This window comes from Symphalangus syndactylus, chromosome 22 (assembly GCF_028878055.3).
Source record: "Symphalangus syndactylus isolate Jambi chromosome 22, NHGRI_mSymSyn1-v2.1_pri, whole genome shotgun sequence".
Lineage (NCBI taxonomy): Eukaryota > Metazoa > Chordata > Mammalia > Primates > Hylobatidae > Symphalangus > Symphalangus syndactylus.
The window spans coordinates 16,940,181-16,961,380 of NC_072444.2; the positions used below are offsets into that span (position 1 = coordinate 16,940,181).

Consider the following 21,200-nt stretch of genomic DNA (forward strand, 5'->3'; position numbering starts at 1 on the left):
TCCAGTTGGCCAAATACACCCCAATTTTTTTAGGCTGCATTATTTTTAATTAGGTACAAAGATCTTGTTAACATATCACCTAGAGACCATTTCACCCACTGCTTTTTTTAGGCTGCCAGTCTCTTGGCTGTCTCTTCAGCAGTGGTGAGGTGGATACCCTTTCCTCGGGAAAGAGAAATCCATGGTTTGTTGCCCTTGCCAATAACAAAAACGCTGGAAAGCCAGGTGGCAAAGCTGTTGCTGTTGGCATCTTTCACATGAACCACATCAAAAGATCCAGGGTGCCTCTCTCTGTTGGTAATCACACCAATTCTTCTCGGGTTCACACCTCCAGTCACCATCCACAGGTTACCAGTGTCGAACTTGATGACATCAGTACTCTTGCCAGTATCCAAATCAATCTGAATGATGTCATTCACCTTGATGAGGGGACCAGGGTAGCGGATGGTGCCAGCATCATCGGTTACCAGATGAGGGATTCCTTTTGTACCCATAAGATTTTTCTCACTTTGCACAATTTGTACTTGGCCTCCTCAGCTGTAATACAGTGAATGGCAAAGTGACCCTGATGTTACAGATCAGACGGAAATTCTCTCTGGTCTTGCCAATGATGATGACATCTTTGAATCCAGCAGGGTAGGTTCTATCAGTTTGGACCTTGTCATCAATCTTAATGAGCCGCAGCATCCAAATCTTTAGTTTGTCTCCGGTCAGGGCATACTTAATTCTGTTTCTTAGGAAAAATGATGAGGGGGAGACACACTCTCAGCTTGTGGGGACTGGTGGATGGATGAGGAGCAGACACACCAGTCAGTGTCTCCAGCATCCATTGCTTTGAGTTGCTACCACTTCAGATGCTTCTTGGGACCATAAGCCATGGCTACCTTAGGCATGGAAAGAAGTTCACCTTCCTCCCCTAAAGATTCAATGAACAGGCCGGGCATGGTAGCTCACGCCTGTAATCCCAGCACTTTGGGAGGCCAAGGTAGGTGGGTCACCTGAGGTCAGAATTCGAGACTAGCCTGGCCAACATGGTGAAACCCCATCTCTACTAAAAATACAAAAAAAGTAGCTGGGCGTGGTGGTGGGTGCCTGTAATCCCAGCTACTTGGGAGGCTAAGGCTGGAGAATTGCTTGATCCTGGGAGGCGGAGGTTGCAGCGAGCCGAGATCACACCATTGCACTCCAGCCTGGGCAACAAGAGTGAAATTCCATCTAAAAATAAAAAATAAAAAAATTAAATTAAATTAAATGAACACATCCTGAAGAAAACAGGCCCACAGACAACTGAATCAAACTCAGTGGGTTTCTACAGAGGCTAAGAAAGTAGATGTGGCCCATTTCACAATTTCCAGTAACTGACGTGGCTCCAGGACCAGCGATTCATTAGGAAACGTGGTGCGTGTTGGTTATAACTCAGGTGGATGTCAGTTGCCACTCTCTCAGAGCTCCTGTCTTTCTGACTTGTCTTATGGTTGGTGGAATAGACACAGAATTCATTTCCCCTTCTTTGGGCAGCAGTACCTGGGATTGTGCTTGTCACATAGAAATTAAAATTAGATGCGTGTCGAATTGAACTGATCTGGTCACACCTTACCCTAGACGCATCTGACAATGGGGGCGTCATTCATTCTTGGCCAGTTGGTGCTTTTCCTCCTCTGGCTTTGATGCTTAGCTCATGGGTGGACATGTGGCCTGAAGCAGCCTATGAGACTCAAGTGCCAAGACTTGTGTTGAAACTATTGGGAAAGAACAGTCTTCTTCTTCTGGGGCTGCAAAGCTGTGAGACTGTGGGTCCAGTCTCCTTTTTATGATCTGGGAGTGACAGCCTACGAATGGAGTTAGTGGAGCAGAGAGAGAAAGATGAGTCCTGATTTTCTGGATCCCTGGATGTAACCAACTCTGTACTTTTCAGTTATTTGAGCCAACAGTTCTGTTCTGTTTGTTTGTTTTGCTGAAGCGAGCCAGAATTGGGCTTCTGTACTTGTCACTAAAGAGCCCACATTCGCAGTGGCTCACGCCTGTAATCCCAGCACTTTGGGAGGCCGAGGCGGGCGGATCATGAGGTCAGGAGATCGAGACCATCCTGGCTAACACGGTGAAACCCGTCTCTACTAAAAAATACAAAAAATTAGCCGGGTGTGGTAGCGGGCGCCTGTAGTCCCAGCTACTCAGGAAGCTGAGGCAGGAGAACGGCGTGAACCCGGGAGACGGAGCTTGCAGTGAGCCAAGATCACATCATTGCTCTCCAGCCTGGGTGACAGAGCGAGACTACGTCTCAACAAATAAATAAATAAATAAATAAATGGGCCCACATTAATACAGTCCATTTTTAAAATCTGCATATCTGTTAGGATGCTCATGATGGTGGTACTTGCCAATGGCCAATTCGCTGGAATTACACAATAAGGTTTATGATCTCACTTACAGGAAATCAGGCATAGAACACCTTCAGGCACAGTTTGATCAAAGCTCTAGCTCTACTTCTCTGTGATTCTCTTAGTTATGCCCCTCTCCATGTATTGGTCTTGGTGGCAGCAACATGACTTAAGCAATTGCAACACATTCAGATTCATCAACCAGAGGCAGAAAAGGGACTGTCTCTTCCAGCCTGTGCTGCTTAAGAGAAGCCCCTCAGCAGACTTCCCTTCCCATCTCATTGGACATAACTGAATCCCATGCTCATTCCTAAGCCAATCCCAGGCAAGGGGGATGGGACCACCATGTTTGGCTGAGGCTGAGGCCAAGATCCACCTCCCTATAGCTTATGTCTTATAGAGGGACATATATTTATGCATTCCTCTCCCGCATCTTCACTTTGCTTGCTCTTCAGGTTCCATCCCCTACCACATAGACAACTTCCTCCTATATTGAGGAAAAGCTCTTCATATGACCTTGTGCCCTTTCCAGCCACCATAATATTTCTCTGCTTCCTTCCATCAGGGTTAGGTGGCCCCATGGTTGGCAGAACTCAAAGGAAGTTTCTGAGGTGTGCAGAAAGGCTCTATGTTCAGGATAGGCAAAGGCTCTGGGTGGCAGAACCAAGGCCAAGGAGATGAAGTGTTAGAGATTCAAGATGGCTGACAATAAACTCCTTGAGAAGTAGTGAGCTCTCCACCAAGGGAAGTGTTCAAGCAGTCTGGGCGGCCCTCTCTGAATCATTATAGAAGGACTTCACCTATTGGGAGTGAGTTTGGACTGGATTTGTTAATTCATTCATTTATTCAGCAAATATTTATGAGCACCAGGTACTATCCTGAACACTGAGAATATGCCTGCATTTCGTAAGCCAGGAACTTAAATAATAATGAAAAGGAGAATTCCTAACCTGCCTACAACAATTTCCCACACATTAGCTTATCTGGGCCTAGGGCAGTCCTGTGCAGAAAGCAGAGCTATTACTCCCTTTTTCTAGCTGCAGCGGAAACTAAGACTCATAATGTTGAGATGGTCTGCCCAGTACACAAAAAGGAGGATGCGTTCCTTTCTCTAGTTTTCAGGTAGTTTGAATAGAATCCCAGCTGAGGCCAGGCATGGTGGCTCATGCCTATAATCCCAGCGCTTTGAGAGGTGAGGCAGGCGGATCACCTGAGGTCAAGGAGTTCGAGACCAGCCTGGCCAACATGATGAAACCCCGTCTATACTGAAGATACAAAAATTAGCTGGGCGTGGTGGTGGGCGCCTGTAGTCCCAGCTACTCGGGAGGCTGAGGCAGGAGAATCGCTTGAACCTGGGAGGCAGAGGTTGCAGTGAGCTGAGATCATGCCACTGCACTCCAGCCTGGACAACAGAGTGAGACTCTGTCTCAAAAAAAAAAAAAAAAAAAAAAGTATCCCAGCTGAAAAAGGCCGAGGAATCATCTATTTTCATCTCCCCATTTTGCAGATGAGAAAGAGACTCAAGCACCTCAGGGCACTTGCCAGAGATCACATGGCGGGTAAGCAAATGGCAGCGCAGATCCCAGACTCCGGTGCCTGACTCCCAAGCCCGTCCTAGTTCACGCTTTCCCAATCCACAGGGTACCGGCAGCTTTCAGGTGACCAGCGGGCTCCTTGATAAACACGGGGTTCCTATCGTTCTCGGGAACGGAGGCTGGAGGTGGAGGCAGTTACAGGTGACAGGCCCAGGGCCTGCTGGCAAATAGCAAGCCTGAGGCTGAACTGGGCCCCTGAATACAACCCGGCGTGGGCCACAGTTAGCCTTAGTTTCCCCTTCAATCTCCAGACCTCCTTCACCCTTCCGCCTTCACCTCCCATTCCCAGGTCCCAGATCCTCCTTCAGGGCGCTTTGCTTCGCCTTCTCTATCCTGTGCTCCTGGTGCCTCCTTGTGGCTAAAAATGTCAACTGCAGCAATGACTGAATATAAATTCCCAGGAAAATCCCAGAGATTTTAGGATGCTAAGATTGAAAGACCCTTAGAGATGATTTTAGAAATAATTTGCAGTTTTTCCCAGTGGCGATACTGATCTGAGCCCAGGTTAGAATCCAGGAACCCTGGTTTCTAGACAATTCTCCAAATGGGTGGTCACTTACTAAGTATTTGAATAGGAGTGACATGTAATTCAAGGAAGGAAATGACCTGATCAGTCAATCAATCAATCAATCTGTGGACTCAACTTGATTAATCAAGTTGATTTTAGGGACAATAACATGAACTAAATAAAAGCTAATATAGTTTTGTCCTTAAGCATATAGCTCTGGAGAAAGAAGGAGCTGGTTAAACCCTGCAACTTCACCTCACAAAGACTCAGTTTCCTCATCTGTAAAATGGGAGCAAAAATAATACCTGATATCTTTGCAGAAATTACGTGAGAATGGCATGAAATGGTTCATGGAAAACAGTGCCTGCACACCGGATGGAAACATTCACGCGAAGATGAATCTTTTTTTTTTTTTTTTTTTTGAGACGGAGTCTGGCTCTGTCTCCCAGGCTTGGAGTGCAGTGGCGCGATCTCAGCTCACTGCAAGCTCCACCTCTCGGGTTCATGCCATTCTCCTGCCTCAGCCTCCTAAGTAGCTGGGACTACAGGCGCCTGCCACCACGCCCGGCTAATTTTTTGTATTTTTAGTAAAGACGGGGTTTCACTGTGTTAGCCAAGATGGTCTCAATCTCCTGACCTTGTGATCCGCCCACCTCGGGCTCCCAAAGTGCTGGGATTACAGGCGTGAGCCACCGTGCCCAGCCCATGTGAAGATGAATCTTAGACCTAAATGTAAAACCGAAAACTATAAAACTTTTGGAAGAAAACATAGGAAAAAAATCTTTGTGACCTTAGGTTAGGCAAAGATTTCTTAGATGCAACACCAAAAGAATGATCCATAAAAGAAAAAAATGGATAAATTGGACTTTATAAAAATGAAGAACTTCTGCTCTTCAGAAAGACAGTTTAAGAGAATGAGAAGTTGAGACTCATTTACCAAATGAGTCCTTTTTTTTTTTTTTGGCGGGAGACCAGAGTTTTAATCATTACTCAAATCAGTCTCTATGAGCATTCGGGGATCAGAGTTTTAAAGGATAACTTGGTGGGTTACCTGTAACTACCTTCACCTCCAGCCTCACCTGAGAACGACAGGAACCCTATCTTTATCAAGGAGCCCGCTGGTCACCTGAAAGCTGCCAGTACCCTGTGGGTTGGGAAAGGGTGAACTAGGACAGGCTTGGGAGTCAGGCACCGGAGTCTGGGATCTGCACTGCCATTTACCCGCCATGTGATCTCTGGCAAGTGCCCTGAGGTCCCTGAGTCTCTTTCTCATCTGCAAAATGAGGAGATGGAAATAAAGGATTCCTCAGTTGTCTTTCAGCTGGGATACTTTTTTGTTTTTGTTTTTTTTGAGACAGAGTCGCACTCTGTTGTCCAGGCTGGAGGGAGTACAGCGGCATGATCTCGGCTGACTGTAACCTCCGCCTCCCAGCTTCAAGCGATTCTCCTTCCTCAGCCTTCCGAGTAGCTGGGATTATAGGCATGTGCCACCATGCCCGGCTAATTTTGTATTTTTAGTAGAGGCGGGGTTTCTCCATGTTGGTCAGGCTGGTCTCGAACTCCCGACCTCAGGTGATCCACCCTCCTAGGGGAACAGAGTTCTATCAAAGCCAATTTAAAAAGCCTGAGTGAAAAATCATTATTCTTGCTGCACTTTATGCAAATAATCAGGCCAAGTACAGTAAGACTAAAGTTTACTTTGTAAACAAATCAGTTCCATCATGATTTGTTTTTAATAAAAATGGGGACTGGAGAGATAAAAATTATGCTTCAAAAGAAAAACTAGAGGTCACTGTTGTTAGCTGTTCTTGAGGTTTTTTCTGCAGTTTAGACTAAATTCTATATTCTTTGTGGGTTAGAAGTCCCCAAACTAATGCTTTCAAAGCTTTGCTTTTAAAACTGGGAATTGTACTCCTCATCTAGGACTCGTTACACTGTAGTAAAACTATAGATGAGATACTCACGTTTTTGCCACGCAAGCCTTGAAAGCCCATCCAGGCCTGCGTGAGTCGCTCAGACAGTTGCAAAGCGGTTCCACTTTTCTCACCTTGGGGTTCAATCTCATTCCCATTATGTCCGTCCTCTATCAGCAGGAAGAAGCCAGCGTGATTGACGGCCTTTTCCCATCTTCATAGCCTACACTTTAAGATTAAGGTGTTATAAAACCCAAAGGGAGGGATTGAAACTGCCTTTGCAAAATTATGACTGAGACAGTGAAAGCGATCTAACTTAACCGACTCCATCTTGCCTCTAATCTCCAGGCTGCCCTTGTTCATTCCTGGGTGTAGGCTGAAGTAACTTTGGGAGAAACTTAGTTTATAGTTTATAGTTTAAACAAAGATGGTAACAGCCCTTTCCCAAAGCGGACTTCCTTCTTGCCAGGGGACTAGACTGCCTTTGTAGGACTAACATTAGCCACAAGATTAGAAATTATGGTTTAGCAGTCATGCAGCTGGAGGCTATAAGATTCTGATGCTCCCTAAACTGCTTTAAGATCAGTGCTTAAGATACTTTGCAGACCTTGCACTTGATGGATCAGCTGGCGCTACTCAGATCAAGAAACTGGCTCGTCTGATCTATCTGATCTTGTGGCCACCCAGGAACTGACTGAGCACAAGACAGGCCTGATTCCCTAAGATTTCATCTCTGACCAATCAGCACTCCTGGCTCACTGGCCAAATGCCATTTTGGGCTTATATCTAAAATATTAGGCAAGAAAGAGACATAATTTATAACTTGATTTTGGAAAGTTTGTCAAATATCAAAGGTTTAAAACACTGGATATCACAAAATAGAATCCCAGGTCACCATAAGTCAATCATTTGGCCAAAATGGTAACTCCAAAAAAATTTTTTAAAAGGAAAACCTTTACTCTGATAGAGGAGACTTAGCTTTCCAAACAAGACACAATGAAGACAGCATGAGACCAACTGAATCTGTCTCTTTTCTCTCTCTTCCCTTTTTTTTCCTGCCATTTACCCAAAGGAGAAAACAAAACCCTTTCATTATCTTTTAACATTACATACAAAACGTCTTCAAAAGAGAAAACCAAATTTCATGTTTGCATTAGTGCATCTTTAATGTTAAAGCTGGTTTTTAAAATAAAATTTTATATCTCTATCCAGTTTTAATTAGTTTGACCGTAAGATGAGATTTTCATAAACTACTTTTTAGAACCCTTTACGATTTTCCATCAAACAGTAGATCAATTTCTAAGAAAACCCTGTTATTAGGACACATGGGCCCAGAATCTGGCCCCAAGTTAGTATGATTTTAATGTTTTTAACCTAAGGAAAAAACTAAATAATCTATTTTAAATTTTTGCCAATGTGTTTATACCCAAAGAATTTTTTTTTTTTTTTTGAGATGGAGTCTCTATTGCCCAGGCTGGAGTGCAGTGGCACGATCTTGGCTCATGGGAACCTCCACCTTCTGGGTTCAAGCAATTCTCCTGCCTCAGCCTCCCAAGTAGCTGGGATTACAGATGTGCACCACCATGCCCAGCTGACTGTTATATTTTTAGTAGAGACGGGGTTTCACCATGTTGGCCAGGCTGGTCTTGAACTCCTGACCTCAGGTTATACACCCGCCTCGGCCTCCCAAAGTGCTGGGATTACAGGCGTGAGCCACCACACCTGGCCGAAGATTTTTTTTTTTTTTTTTTGAGATGGAGTCTCGTACTTGTTGCCCAGGCAGGAATGCAATGACACAATCGCAGCTCATTGCAACCTCTGCCTCCGTGGTTCAAGCGATTCTCCTGCCTCAGCCTCAAGTGGCTGGGATTACAGGTGCGTGCCACCACGCCTGGCAAATTTTTGTATTTTTAGTAGAGACAGGTTTCACCATGTTGGCCGGGCTGGTCTCGAACTCCTGACCTCAAGTGTTCCGCCTGCCTTGGCCTCCCAAAGTGCTGGGATTACAGGTGTTAGCCACCGTGTCCAGCCTGTATACCCACAGAATTTTTACAAGATCAACCCTTTACAAACCCTTTCACTTTGCTTAAACCTTCAGTTTTGTTCTGTTACTCTTTTAGGTTAAGACAAAAGACAATCTTTTTCTTTGTTGTTGTTAAGACAATATTTAAAACCCTCTGAACTAGACAAAATTACATTCCCTTTAACAAAAGCCATATTCCCATGCTGCTGCCTTCTTTTTGTTTGTTTGTTTTTTGTTTTTTGAGACGGAGTCTTGCTGTGTCGCCCAGGCTGGAGTGCAGTGGCATGATCTTGGCTCACTGCCTCCCAGGTTCAAGTGATTCTCCTGCCTCAGCCTCTCCAGTAGCTGGGACTACAGGTGCATGCCACCATGCCTGGCTAAGTTTTGTATTTTTAGTAGAGATGGGGTTTCACCATGTTGGCCAAGCTGGTCTTGAATTCTTGGCCTCAAGTGATCCACTGGCCTCGGCCTCCCAAAGTGCTGGGATTACAGGCATGAGCCACCGTGCCCATCCTGCCTTCTTATAATCTTTTACCAAAAACACATTGCCTACACACCTTGTGTGTAAAACTGTCTCTCCAGTAGTCTCAACTACATGTTACAATGTTAACTCTTAGCAACTTTTACTTTGAGTGAAAAAACTGATAAGTAAGCGATTTTAATTATGTACTGGAGTTGAACCTAGGACATCAGACAGAAATGAATATAAGGTCTGACTCCTTTTAGCATAGCTAGCAGGCATGGCTAATATAATGCTCCAAAGTGGGTAAATTGAACAATTTTCAAAAGTCAAGAAACAGTTTGACCTTAAAGCATTTAGCAAGTCTGATATCTGACCTTAATTTAGACCAAATGTCTATATTTTCAAGACATTGTATTTTACCAATCATCTTTAAAGCTGTCTTTATTTCCAAAATATTACTAAAATCACATGAACAAAAAGGCATTAAAGTTTCTATTTCTCTGACAAAATATTTAACTGCTTATTATTCTAAGCCAATTAATCAGAGCTCTTTTATATATAAACATGCAACACACATAAATGCACAGACAGAAGACTCAGCACTTGTAAGATTCTTCATTTGCCAGTTTCTTAATTGGATTACTGGCTTCAGGGTGGAGCCCTTGGAGGAACAGGGCTGGGAAAGCTTGGTTTCTAGGGCCAAATAAGCAGCTGAAGGCAAAAACAGATCCCCATAATTAAGGGTGCCATTCTATACTGGATCCTGGATCCCCAAAATGAGGGAAAGACTACGGGAGAAGACAGTGCAGTGCCTCTACCCTGTGTTTCTTTTTCCTTCTTTCTTTCTTTTCTTTTCTTTTTTTTTTTTTTGAGAGGGAGTCTTGTTCTGTTGCCCAGGCTGGAGTGCAGTGGCGTGATCTTGGCTCACTGCAACCTCCGCCACCCGGGTTCAAGTGATTCTCCTGCCTCAGCCTCCTGAGTAGCTGGGATTACAGGCGCCCACCACCATGCCCAGCTAATTTTTGTATTTTTAGTAGAGACGGGGTTTCAACATGTTGGCCAGGCTGGTCTCGAACTCCTGACTTCAGGTGATCCACCTGCCTCAGCCTCCCAAAGAACGGGGATTACAGGCATGAGCCACCGAGCCTGGCCTACCCTGCATTTCATCTCCCTTTTCCCTTCCCTTCCCTTTTCCCTTCCCTTCCCTTTTCCCTTCTCTTCCCTTCCCTTTTCCCTTCCCTTCCATTTTTTTGAGACTGAGTTTCGCTCTTGTTGCCCAGGCTGGAGTGCAATGGTGTGATCTCAGGTGACGGCAACCTCCGCCTCCCAGATTCAAGCGATTATCCTGCCTCAGCCTCCTGAGTAGCTGGAATTACAGGCGCGCCCACCACTACGTCTGGCTAATTTTTGTATTTTTGGTAGAGATGGGGTTTCACCATGTTGGCCAGGCTGGTCTCGAACTCCTGACCTCAGATGATCCTTGGCCTCCCAAAGTGCTGGGATTACAGGCGTGAGCCACAGTGCCCGGTCTCTACCCTGCATTTCATTGAAAGGCAACCCAAAGCCAATCTGCCCATTTTGTAATCAGCCCATCTCTCATGGGAGTCTCATCTCCCAGTGCGGGGGTGGAGATATTTCCTTATCTTCCAGGTGGCCAAGAGCATGCTTCTCTGATCCAAGTGTCAAAGAGTCAAAGAGTCAGGTATCCCTCCATAACTATTATTAGCCATCACTTAAAGTATATTTCCTACCTAGTTATCATAATGGGAAGTAATTTCTGATACCCCCAAAACTCAAACCATCAGACAGCACAATGCAAAACAGAACAGAGCCGTTGATTTTGAGAGGGATTTATCTGCTTTTTTTTTTGTTGCTGTTTTTGTTTGATTGTTTGAGATGGAGTTTCGCTCTTGTTGCCCAGGCTGGAGTGCAATGGTGCAATCTCGGTTTACTGCAACCTCCACCTCCCAGGTTCAAGCAATTCTTCTGCCTCAGCTTCCCGAGTAGCTGGGATTACAGGAATGTGCCACCACGCCTGGCTAATTTTGTATTTTTAGTAGAGACGGGGTTTCTCCATGTTGATCAGGCTGGTTGCGAACTCCCCACCTCAGGTAATCCGCCCACCTTGGCCTCCCAAAGTGCTGGGATTACAGGCAGGAGCCACTGCGCCCGGCCATTTATCCACTTTTAATTCTTGGGGTTTCATGAGGAAAACAGAGGTTTTTCCCAAAACAGTCTGTGGCGCCTCCTCTGATTTTCCAAATGAGTCCCAAGTTACCAGAAGTTATTTTAGGGCCTCTCATGTGTGCATTAAGGGTGGCAAGACAGGCTGGGCATGGTGGCTCATGCCTGTAATCCCAGTACTTTGGGAGGCCGAGGCGGGCAGATCACTTGAGGTTAGGAGTTTGAGACCAGCCTGGTCAACATGGCAAAACTATCTCTACTAAAAATACAAAATTAGCAGGTGAGGTGGCGGCGTGCACCTGTAATACCACCTACTGAGGAGGCTGAGGCAGGAGAATCGCTTGAACCTAGGAGGTGGAGGTTGCTGTGAGCCGAGATTGTGCCACTGCACTCCAGCCTGGGCGACAGAGCGAAACTCCGTCTCCAAAAAAAAAAAAAAAAAAAGAAATGGACCCTTCTGGCCATGGGGCCGGTCGCAGTGGCTCGTGCCTGTAATCCCCAGCACTTTGGGAGGCCGAGGTAGGCAGATCACGAGGTCAGGAGTTTAAAACCAGCCTGGGCAACATTGTGAAACTTTGTCTCTATTAAAAATACAAAAATTAGCCGGGCGCGGTGGCTCACGCTTGTAATCCCAGCACTTTGGGAGGCCGAGGCGGGCGGATCACAAGGTCAGGAGATCGAGACCACGGTGAAACCCCGTCTCTACTAAAAAATACAAAAAATTAGTCGGGCGTGGTGGCGGGCGCCTGTAGTCCCAGCTACTCGGAGAGGCTGAGGCAGGAGAATGGCGTGAACCCGGGACGCGGAGCTTGCAGTGAGCCGAGATTGCGCCACTGCACTCCAGCCTGGGCGAAAGAGCAAGACTCCGTCTCAAAAAAAAAACAAAAAAACAAAAAAACAAACAAACAAAAAAAATTAGCCGGACTTGGTGGCAGGTGCCTGTAATCCCAGCTACCTGAGGCAGGAGAATCGCTTAAACCTGGGAGGCAGAGGTTGCAGTGAGCTGAGATGGTACCACTGCACTCCAGCCTGGGCAACAGAGTGAGACTCTGTCTCAAAAAAAAAAAAAAAAAAAGAAATTGACATTTCTGTTCCTAAACCTTACATTTGTTTTATCTGAGTTCCTTCTTCAGGAAACTCAGGCCTCTCAAAAAAAAAAAAAAAAAAAAAAAGGATCAAAGAACTGAAAGTCACCAGATCACCCCATCCAACTATGAAATGCTGGACCCCTCATTCATTGTGATTGCTTCCTTGTCCCTTCTGAGTTCCTGTTTTCTTATACATTGTTACATTTATTCCCTGCTGTATAAAGCCCTAGTTTTAATCCATCAGGGAGATAGATTTGAGACCGAGCTCCCATCTCCTCAGTTGCAGCACTGGCCTAAAGCTTTCTTCCTTGGCAATACTCATTTTCTTAGTAATTGGCCTTCTGTGTGGTGAGCAGCAGGACCCAGATTGAACCCCTAGTGTTCTGGTAACAATGGTTTCACAGGTGTATACATATGTCAAAGCTTATCAAATTGTACCTTTAAATATGTGTAGTTTATTATAGGTCAGTAAGGCTGTTTCAAAAAGAAAAGTAGGCCAGGCACAGTGGCTCATGCCTATAATCCCAGCACTTTGGGAGACCAAGGCGGGCAAAACACTTGAGGCCAGGAGTTCAAGACCAGCCTGGCCAACATGGTGAAACCCCATCTCTACTAAAAATGCAAAAAATTAGCCAGGCATGGTGGCAGGTGCCTATAATCATAGCTACTCGGAGGCTGAGGCAGGAGAATCCCTTGAACCCAGGAGGCAGAGGTTGCGGTGAGCTGAAATTGTGCCACTGCACTCCAGCCTGGGTGACAGAGCAAGACTATGTCTAAAAAAAAAAAAAAAAATACACTGCCTGGCTCATAACACTGATTTGAGGAACTTCCGAGTGAAGGAGTGACTGGTGAGGCCAAGGCCCATCATTCCATCCTCATGGACCATTTTTCTTTTTTCTTTCCACAAGGTCTCCCGTTGTTGTCTGCTGCTGGAACCTTTGGCCAATCAATGGTGGGTAAGTCCCACTGGTCCAAAGGAGACAGAAAATGAATCCCCTGAGTGTGACCCCCACTGGATGTGACCTCTTTTTGGGAAATCCTCAAAGCCTACATCTTTCTATGAGCTTCTGACAGCAGCATCCTCATGGATAGACAGTGGATCAACTCTATGACCTGCAGATAAATTAATGCCTTCCTCTTCATAAGACTTTTCACAGACTGCTTAGAATTGAATCTTTTTTTTTTTTATTTTGAGACGGAGTCTCACTCTGTCGCCAGGCTGGAGTATAGTGGCACGATCTCAGCTCACTGCAACCTCCACCACCCGGGTTCAAGTGATTCTCCTGCCCCAGCCTCCCGAGTAGCTGGGACTATAGGCATGCGCCACCATTCCCAGCTAATTTTTGTATTTTTAGTAGAGATGGGGTTTCACCATGTTGGCCAGGATGGTCTCCATCTCTCGACCTCGTGATCTGCCCGCCTCAGCCTCCCAAAGTGCTGGGATTACAGGCCTGAGCCACTGGGCCTGGCCGAATTGAATCTTTTGAGTGCTTGCACCATCTTCATTAGCTTGTACCCCAACACATTTCCTTTTTGCCATGGTTATTGGGAAGCTCACAGTCAAGGTTGGTGTCCAACTGTGTGATTAACTAATCTTAGGTGTCTATCACCAGTTTCCTGCTCCTTTTATTTTAGCTGAGTTCCTTCCTTCCTTCCCTTCTTTTCCCCCTCTCCTTCCTCCCTCCCTCCTTCCTTCCTCTTCTCTTCTCTTTTCTTTTTAGAGAGTCTCACTCTGTCATCCAGGCTGGAGTGCAGCAGTGCCGCCATAGCTCACTATAACCTTAAAAGGGCTCATGTGACCCTCCCCAAAGTGCTGGGATTACAGGTGTGAGCCACTGTGCCTAGTCTCTCTCTCTCTCCTCTCTCTCTCTCTCTGCCTGCCACTGTGCCTGGTCTCTCTCTCTCTCTCTGTGTCTTTCTTCAGAGTTTTGCTCTTGTCACCCAGTGGTGCAATCTTGGCTCACTGCAACCTCTGCCTCCCTGCAACCTCTTCCTCCCTGCGACCTCTGCCTCACAGGTTCAAGTGATTCTCCTGCCTCAGCCTCCCAAGTAGCCGGGATTACAGGCTTGCACCACCATGCCTGGCTAATTCTGTATTCTTTTAGTAGAGACGGGTTTTCACCATGTTAGTCAGGCTGGTCTTAAACTCCTGACCCCAAGTGATCCACCAGCCTTGGCCTCCCAAGTGCTGGGATTACAGGCGTGAACCACACTGCACCCGGCCCTGTATGTATGTATGTATGTATGTATGTATGTATTTTTTGAGACAGAGTCTTGCTCTGTTGCCCAGGCTAGAGTGCAGTGGTGCAATCTCAGCTCACTGCAACCTCAGCCTCCTGAGTAGCTGGAATTACAGGCGTGTGCCACCATGCCTGGCTAATTTTTTTTTGTATTTTTAGTAGAGATGGGGTTTCACCATGTTGGCCAGGCTGGTCTCAAACTCCTGGCCTCAAGTGATCCGCCTGCCTCGGCCTCCGAAAGTGCTGGGATTACAGGCGTGAGCCACCACGCCCAGCCCTATTTATTTTTAATACATCTATCTTATGATGTGTTCCACTTAATGAAGTTATCTCAGATTTTTTTTCACAAATAGGTGGGGATTAAATCATAAAAAGTCTCCCCTGTACCTTCCATAAGGCCAGGGAGCACCATCCTGTACATTACCCCTGTGTCCCACCATGCATCTGGGAGAGTACATTGCATAGGATAAATGCTCACTAAAAATATGTTCACTTTATTAGATAATTCTTATGTCAGGTGCTCTCCCAAGAGAACATTCTGGAAGGAAACTGAGTGACCAGCTGATGCTGCTAGTAACATCTTTTTCATTTCCTGTTTCCTGTGGCACCTGTGGGCAATGTCAGTGCAGGTGCTAAGACGCCACTCTCACACCTATTTGGTCCCCGGACCTTGGCGAATGCTTAAGAGGCATTTACCCAGTGACTCACAGGGAATTTTTGCTCCTCCGAGGGGAAATCTGAATTAAATCTAAAGTGAAATGCCCCCAGTGGCATTGTCCTTAGTAACTCTGTTTCTCCCAGGAAGCTCTGCCTCCTGCCTTAGAATTTACCTCCCTTTCTTGAAGTCAGAGGCTCATCTTTAACTTGTGATTCAGTGAGGACAGCCTTCCAGGCTGGGAATGGTCCCCTAGGGAAATCTGGCTGCAGCGGAAATTGCCCATCTCTCATCGCTCCTAACAAGGTCCACATGATGTAAATTTCAGACTGTCCCAATAGGACTGTGCTCAGCATAGCTAATGAAGGATTTCAGCCTTTGGCAAAAAAAAAAAAGGAAGGGTTATTTAAAACCAAACTGTGTCATTTAAGAGTGATGGCTTTAATGAGCTCCCAAGGAACTCATAAAGGGCCCAGAGAATAAAACAAGGAGGCCCAAAATAGCCAGAACCTGTAAGCAAGGACCCCTAACTTACTGCAGTGGAGCACCCTGCCTGTTTTAAGGACCCCTTTTTGCTCTCTTCCTTGCTGTAACCTAAGGATACAAGAATTTTGATTATATATATATTTTAAAAAACAGGTTAGGTTGCACCCTTGCTGATCCTCAAAAAGCTTTACTGGAATGGATACCATCCCCAAAATGATGTTTAAAATTTTGGTTTGGCGTTTACACGGACCTACAGGATCTGGCCTCAACCCTCCTTTTCAATTACTTGCTCCTTGCTCTCTGTCGCACATCCTGGGCTCTAGCTATACTGGGCCAACTCTTGGTAGCTTTGTACCTTTGCTGTTTTTTCCCCCTCTTCATGAAAGGCCTTTCCTACTTCCATCCCAGCCACTCCACCCTCCATTCTCTTAACAGAACTCAAATTCCTTCCCTGGTGGAAATAAACAGCATCTCCCTACTGTGGCACTTTGGTTGTCCTAATTTCATTGGACCTGGGGCAATCTGTAACTGTCCATGTCTACCTCCCCACAAGGCCCTAACCAGTCAGAGGGAAGAGGCTGGCTATATAAGGTGTATCTCCTAATGCCCAGCCTAGAACCTTGGATGCAGGAGGCTCTCTGTAATTGTTGGCTGTGAAGTACATAACATGCTCTTTTTTTTTTTTTTCTTCTGAGACAGAGTCTCACTCTGTTGCCCAGGCTGGAGTGCAATGGCGTGATCTCGGCTCACTGCAACCTGCGCCTCCCGGGTTCAAGTGATTCTCCTGCCTCAGCCTCCCGAGTAGCTGGGATTATAGGCATGTGCCACCACGCCTGGCTAATTTTGTATTTTTAGTAGAGACAGGGTTTCTCTATGTTGGTCAGACTGGTCTTGAACTCCAGACCTCCCGACTTCAGGCAATCTGTCCGCCTCCGCCTCCCGAAGTGCTGGGATTACAGGCGTGAGCCACAGCGCTTGGCCACGCCCGGCTAATTTTTTGTATTTTTAGTAGAGACGGGGTTTCACCATGTTGGCCAGGCTGGTCTTGAACTCCTGACCTCAGATGATCCACCCGCCTTGGCCTCCTACAGTGCTGGGATTACAGGCGTGAGCCACCTCGCCTGGCTGCTTTTTAATTCTAGTTTTATTAATTCAAAATATGCTGTACATTCACACTCAAAAGATACAACAGAGTGAAAAGTCACCTTCTGTGTTCTCTAGCCACTCCATTCCCTTCTATGGAAAGAACCAATTATTATCAGCTTTTTGTGAATCCTTCTGGAGACATGCAATATATACAGTATACTCTTCTCTCTCCTTTTAAAAATAAATGGGGTTCCTCCTTAGTTTTGCAGTTTGCTTTTTCACTTGACTATGCACACATACACATATTTAAAAAATTTACTCAACCAATTGACTATTGATAACATTTAGCTTACTCTCATTTTGTTATTAAAAACAATGTTGGGCCTGGCAGGACAAATTTTACATACATTGAATCAGGCCACTAGGTAAGATGTGTCTAAAAACTACAGATGATGTGTCTAAAAACTGAAGATTGCTCCATAAACGTAAAATATCTTTATTAAATCAGCCTGTTATATATAACAGTTTTAAACTCCATTCCTTAAATATAATTGGGGTCAAGTAAGAATCACTTTCTATAAGAATAGGGTTAGAATCGTTAGATTGTTAACACTCTGAGATATCTTTGATGATTTTCAACCCAAGGGATGATCATGAATTTGGTAAACACACACACACAAAATTAGGTCTAACCTTAAATTTTTAATAGAACTTGTCAAAAAGTTTGTTAGCAAAAGTGTGGGTGAAGAGATTCCCGGCCAGGCGCAGTGGCTTATGCCTGTAATCCCAATACTTTGGGAGGCCAAGGCAGGCGAATCATTTGAGGTAAGGAGTTCAAGATCAGTCTGGCCAATATAGTGAAACCTTGTCTCTACTAAAAATACAAAAATTAGCTGGGCGTGGTGGTGCACGCCTGTAGCCCCAGCTACTTGGGAGGCTGAGGCACGAGAATCACTTAACTTGGGAGGCGGAAGTTGCAGTGAGCCGAGATCACGCCACTGCACTCTAGCCTGGGCTACAGAGGGAAACTCCGTCTCCAGAAAAAAAGAAAAGAAATTCCCACATATTGCTCATAAATGTAAAATTGGACATTATGGAGAAAAATTAGACAATGTTGATCAAGATTAACGGTGCCCACACCCATTGACATAGCAATTCTATCTTTAGAAATTCTCTCTACATAAATACTCATACATGTAAACATGAAAATACAAGAATTTAGGCTTGGCATGGTGACTCACACCTGTAATCCCAGCACTTTGGGAGGGCAAGTCAGGAGGATCGCTTGAGGCCAGGAGTTCCAGACCAGCATGGGCAACATAGTGAGACCTTGACTCTACAAAAAAAAAAAAAAAAAAAAAAAAATTAGCCGGGTGTGGTGTGCATCTCTAGTCCTAACTACTGGGGAGGCTGAGGTGGGAGGATCGCAGGGTGGGAGGCTGCAGGGATCTATGATTGCACCACTGCACTCCAGCCTGGGCGACAGAGCGAGACCCTGTCTCAAATAAAAAAATCAAAGCATAACCTGTAGGAGATAGCTCAATGAATGCTGATGTTTAGAAGAAGGATTTGGGTTATCTCCGATTATTTTAGAAAGGAGATGCATTACAGAGATCAGGGAACAGTCTCTGAAGAAGGATCCCCTGGGTTTGACGGCCATCCCTATTGCTTTTAGCTGTAGAACACTGAGCAAGTTACTTACCTGAGCCTCAGTTTCCTCATCTGTAATCTGCATTATAGCTGTGTTGTGAAGGTTCAGTGGGATGGTGCCTGCAAAACTCCCCCCACCCTGAACCTGACACATAATAGGCACTAAACGTAGCCGTAATTATTATTTAATAAATACGTTGCTCTATGTGGTGATTGCAAATTAAGGGGCTACTTTGGTGATATAATCTGCCCTCTTGGGGTAGAGTTGAGGGATTTGGAGTTGGGTAAATTCCTCTCTAGCACTCACTAGACTTCAAGCACATCATTCCCTAACCTCTATGGCCTCAGTTTTCTCATCTGTAAAGTGGCCAGAATAAATTCCAAGTCTTTAGAGTTTGCTCTGAAAGTTAAACGTATATTATTCATAAGAGTTTAATACACAATTATTTTATTTCCTGCCAATCTAATGGCGAAGACATGGAATAACCCATCAAACAGCCCAGTAACCTCAGGAAACCAGAGGGACGCAGACCAGGGCGATGGGCGAGTCAGTTATGGCCGGTGCGCCACGTTTCGAAGAGGACGGCCACGGAGCGGTGGGTGGTCGCTCAGCTCCCCAGTCGCTCTCCGACACCCGGCTGGGGAGACAGGATCTCCCCGGAGGCCGCAGCAGCTTGATTGTCACCCGGGCAACCCCACCTTCCGGTTCGCTCTACAACCCCTTGCCCCCGCTTCCGGTTCCGGCGTCGTGCGTCATCGCTGGGCGACTGATTTCGAGTTTCCGGTCCGGTTAGGCCAGCGGGTGCGGTCCTGGTCGGAAGGAAGTGGAGAGTCGGGGGTCACCAGGCCTATCCTCCGCGTCACAGTCGGCCACCGGGGCTCGCCGCCGTCATGGAGAGCGGAGGGCGGCCCTCGCTGTGTCAGTTCATCCTTCTGGGCACCACCTCTGTGGTCACCGCCGTCCTGTACTCCGTGTACCGGCAGAAGGCCCAGGTCTCCCAAGAGCTCAAGGTCAGTGCTGCAGCCGGCCTGGCCTCAGCCGGGTCATCTCTGTCCCAGGTCCTGGGGAGCACACGATTCACCTTGGCCGCCCCATCGTCGGAAATTGTCCAAAAAAGGAAACAGCCTCTGAAGGGTGTCATCCAGCCAGTAAATTGAGGAGCGAGGGGCAGGATTCGGGCTCGGGATAACGGCTGCTCCTCTCCTTTTCTCCCAAGTCCCTCTTATGACTCAGAATGAATCTTGACTTCATTACTTTACTCGAAAAATATTTATTGAACACCTGCGATGCGCCAGGCAGTGAGTAGAACAGATGAAAGTCCATCCCTTCTTGGAGATAACATTTTAGTACGACTAGACAGCAAACATGTAAATCAGGCGGTGTAACAGATGATCAGCAATGCTTTAGAGTAAGGTAGGGGAGAGAGGACATGGAATGCCGGAGAAAGGGGGATCTCCTATCTTAAATAAGGTGACATTTGAGCAGAGCCCAGGAGGATATGAGGGGAGTCATGCAGATATCTAGCGGGAGATGGAGGGAACAGCAAGTGCAGACATCCATTTGCTGAACCACTCCACTCCTTGCTTTACAGACGCTTCCTTTTTATATTACAACTATTTTTATAAACGGCGCTCTTTTTTGAACTGTGCTTTACGGTTTACACAACACATTTGCATTTATTTTTATTTTTTATTTTTTTGAGATGGAGTCTTGCTGTGTCGCCCAGGCCGGAGTGCAGTGGCGCGATCTGGGCTCACTGCAGCCCCTGCCTCCCAGGTTCAAGTGATTCTCCTGCTTCAGCCTCCCGAGTAGCTGGGATTACTACGCCCAGCTAATTTTTTTTGTATTTTAGTAGACACAGGGTTTCACCATGTCGGCCAGGCTGGTCTCCAGCTCCTGACGTCAGGTGATCTCCCCGCCTTGGCTCTCCGAAGCGTTGGGATTACAGGTGTGAGCCACTGCGCCCAGCCACATTTTCATCTTGATTTTATTTTTTTCTTCACAGTAATTTTTTTCTTTCCTCCCCTCTCCTCCCCTCCCCTGTTCTTTCCTTTCCTTCCCCTTTCCCTTTCTCTTTCTCTTTCTCTCTTTCCCTTTCCCTTTCTCTCTTTCTCTTTCCCTTTCTCTTTTCTTTTCTCTTCTTTTCTTTTCTCTTTTCTTCTTTTTTTGATACGGAGTCTCACTCTGTTGCCCAGGCTGGAGTGCAACGGCACGATCTTGGCTCACTGCAACCTCCGCCTCCCGCGTTCAAGCGATTTTCCTGCCTCAGCCTCCCGAGTAGCTGGGATTACAGGTACCTGCCACCATGCCTGGCTAATTTTTGTATTTTTAGTAGAGATGGGGTTTTGCCATGTTGGCCAAGCTGGTCTCCAGCTCCTGACCTCAGGTGATCCGTCTGCCTCAGCCTCCCAAAGTGCTGGGATTACAGGCGTGAGCCACTGCGCCTGGCCCACAATAACTTTTTGAAGTAGATAAAATGACAGTTACCACCACATTGCAAATCAGAAAATTGAGATTCGGAGGAAAGGCCATACAGCTAGTCAGCTTGAAACTTAAATTTAGGTCTTTTGATTCCAAGGGTAGGATTTTAATCTGATTGACATTGCTTTATTGTGACTGACTGGTCCAGAGAGATGGGCCTCTTTAGGTTAGAGACAGGGTCTTATTCATCCATTCTCTTTCCTCTAGCTTCTAACACAGTACTTGACAAGTGGTACATGCTCAGTAAATGTTTGTGGGTTCTTTTTGGCTGAAGTTTCACAATACAGGAGCTAAGGGCCTAACCTAATTTGATGTTTATATGAAAGATGGATTCCTAAACCTGACTAACTTCATTATCAGATTGTTTTCAGTAAGGGTTTAGAAACTAATGTGTGGGCCGGGCTACTCCAGCCTGGGTGACAAGAGCAAGACTCCATCTCAGAAAAAAA

At 46.0% G+C, this 21,200-nt stretch overlaps 1 protein-coding gene and 1 pseudogene across 1 annotated transcript in view; one reads left to right on the forward strand and one right to left on the reverse strand.

Moving 5' to 3' along the window:
- Nucleotides 1–19,053, reverse strand: LOC129472287 (small ribosomal subunit protein eS4-like; annotated as a pseudogene).
- MUL1 (mitochondrial E3 ubiquitin protein ligase 1) overlaps nucleotides 19,015–21,200 on the forward strand; it is a 9,423-nt gene continuing 7,237 nt past the window's right edge. The window contains exon 1 of the mRNA XM_055261771.2: nucleotides 19,015–19,280. Coding sequence (XP_055117746.1) covers nucleotides 19,161–19,280 — 120 coding nt within the window. The 5' untranslated portion in view covers nucleotides 19,015–19,160. The remainder of the gene's footprint in view (nucleotides 19,281–21,200) is intronic.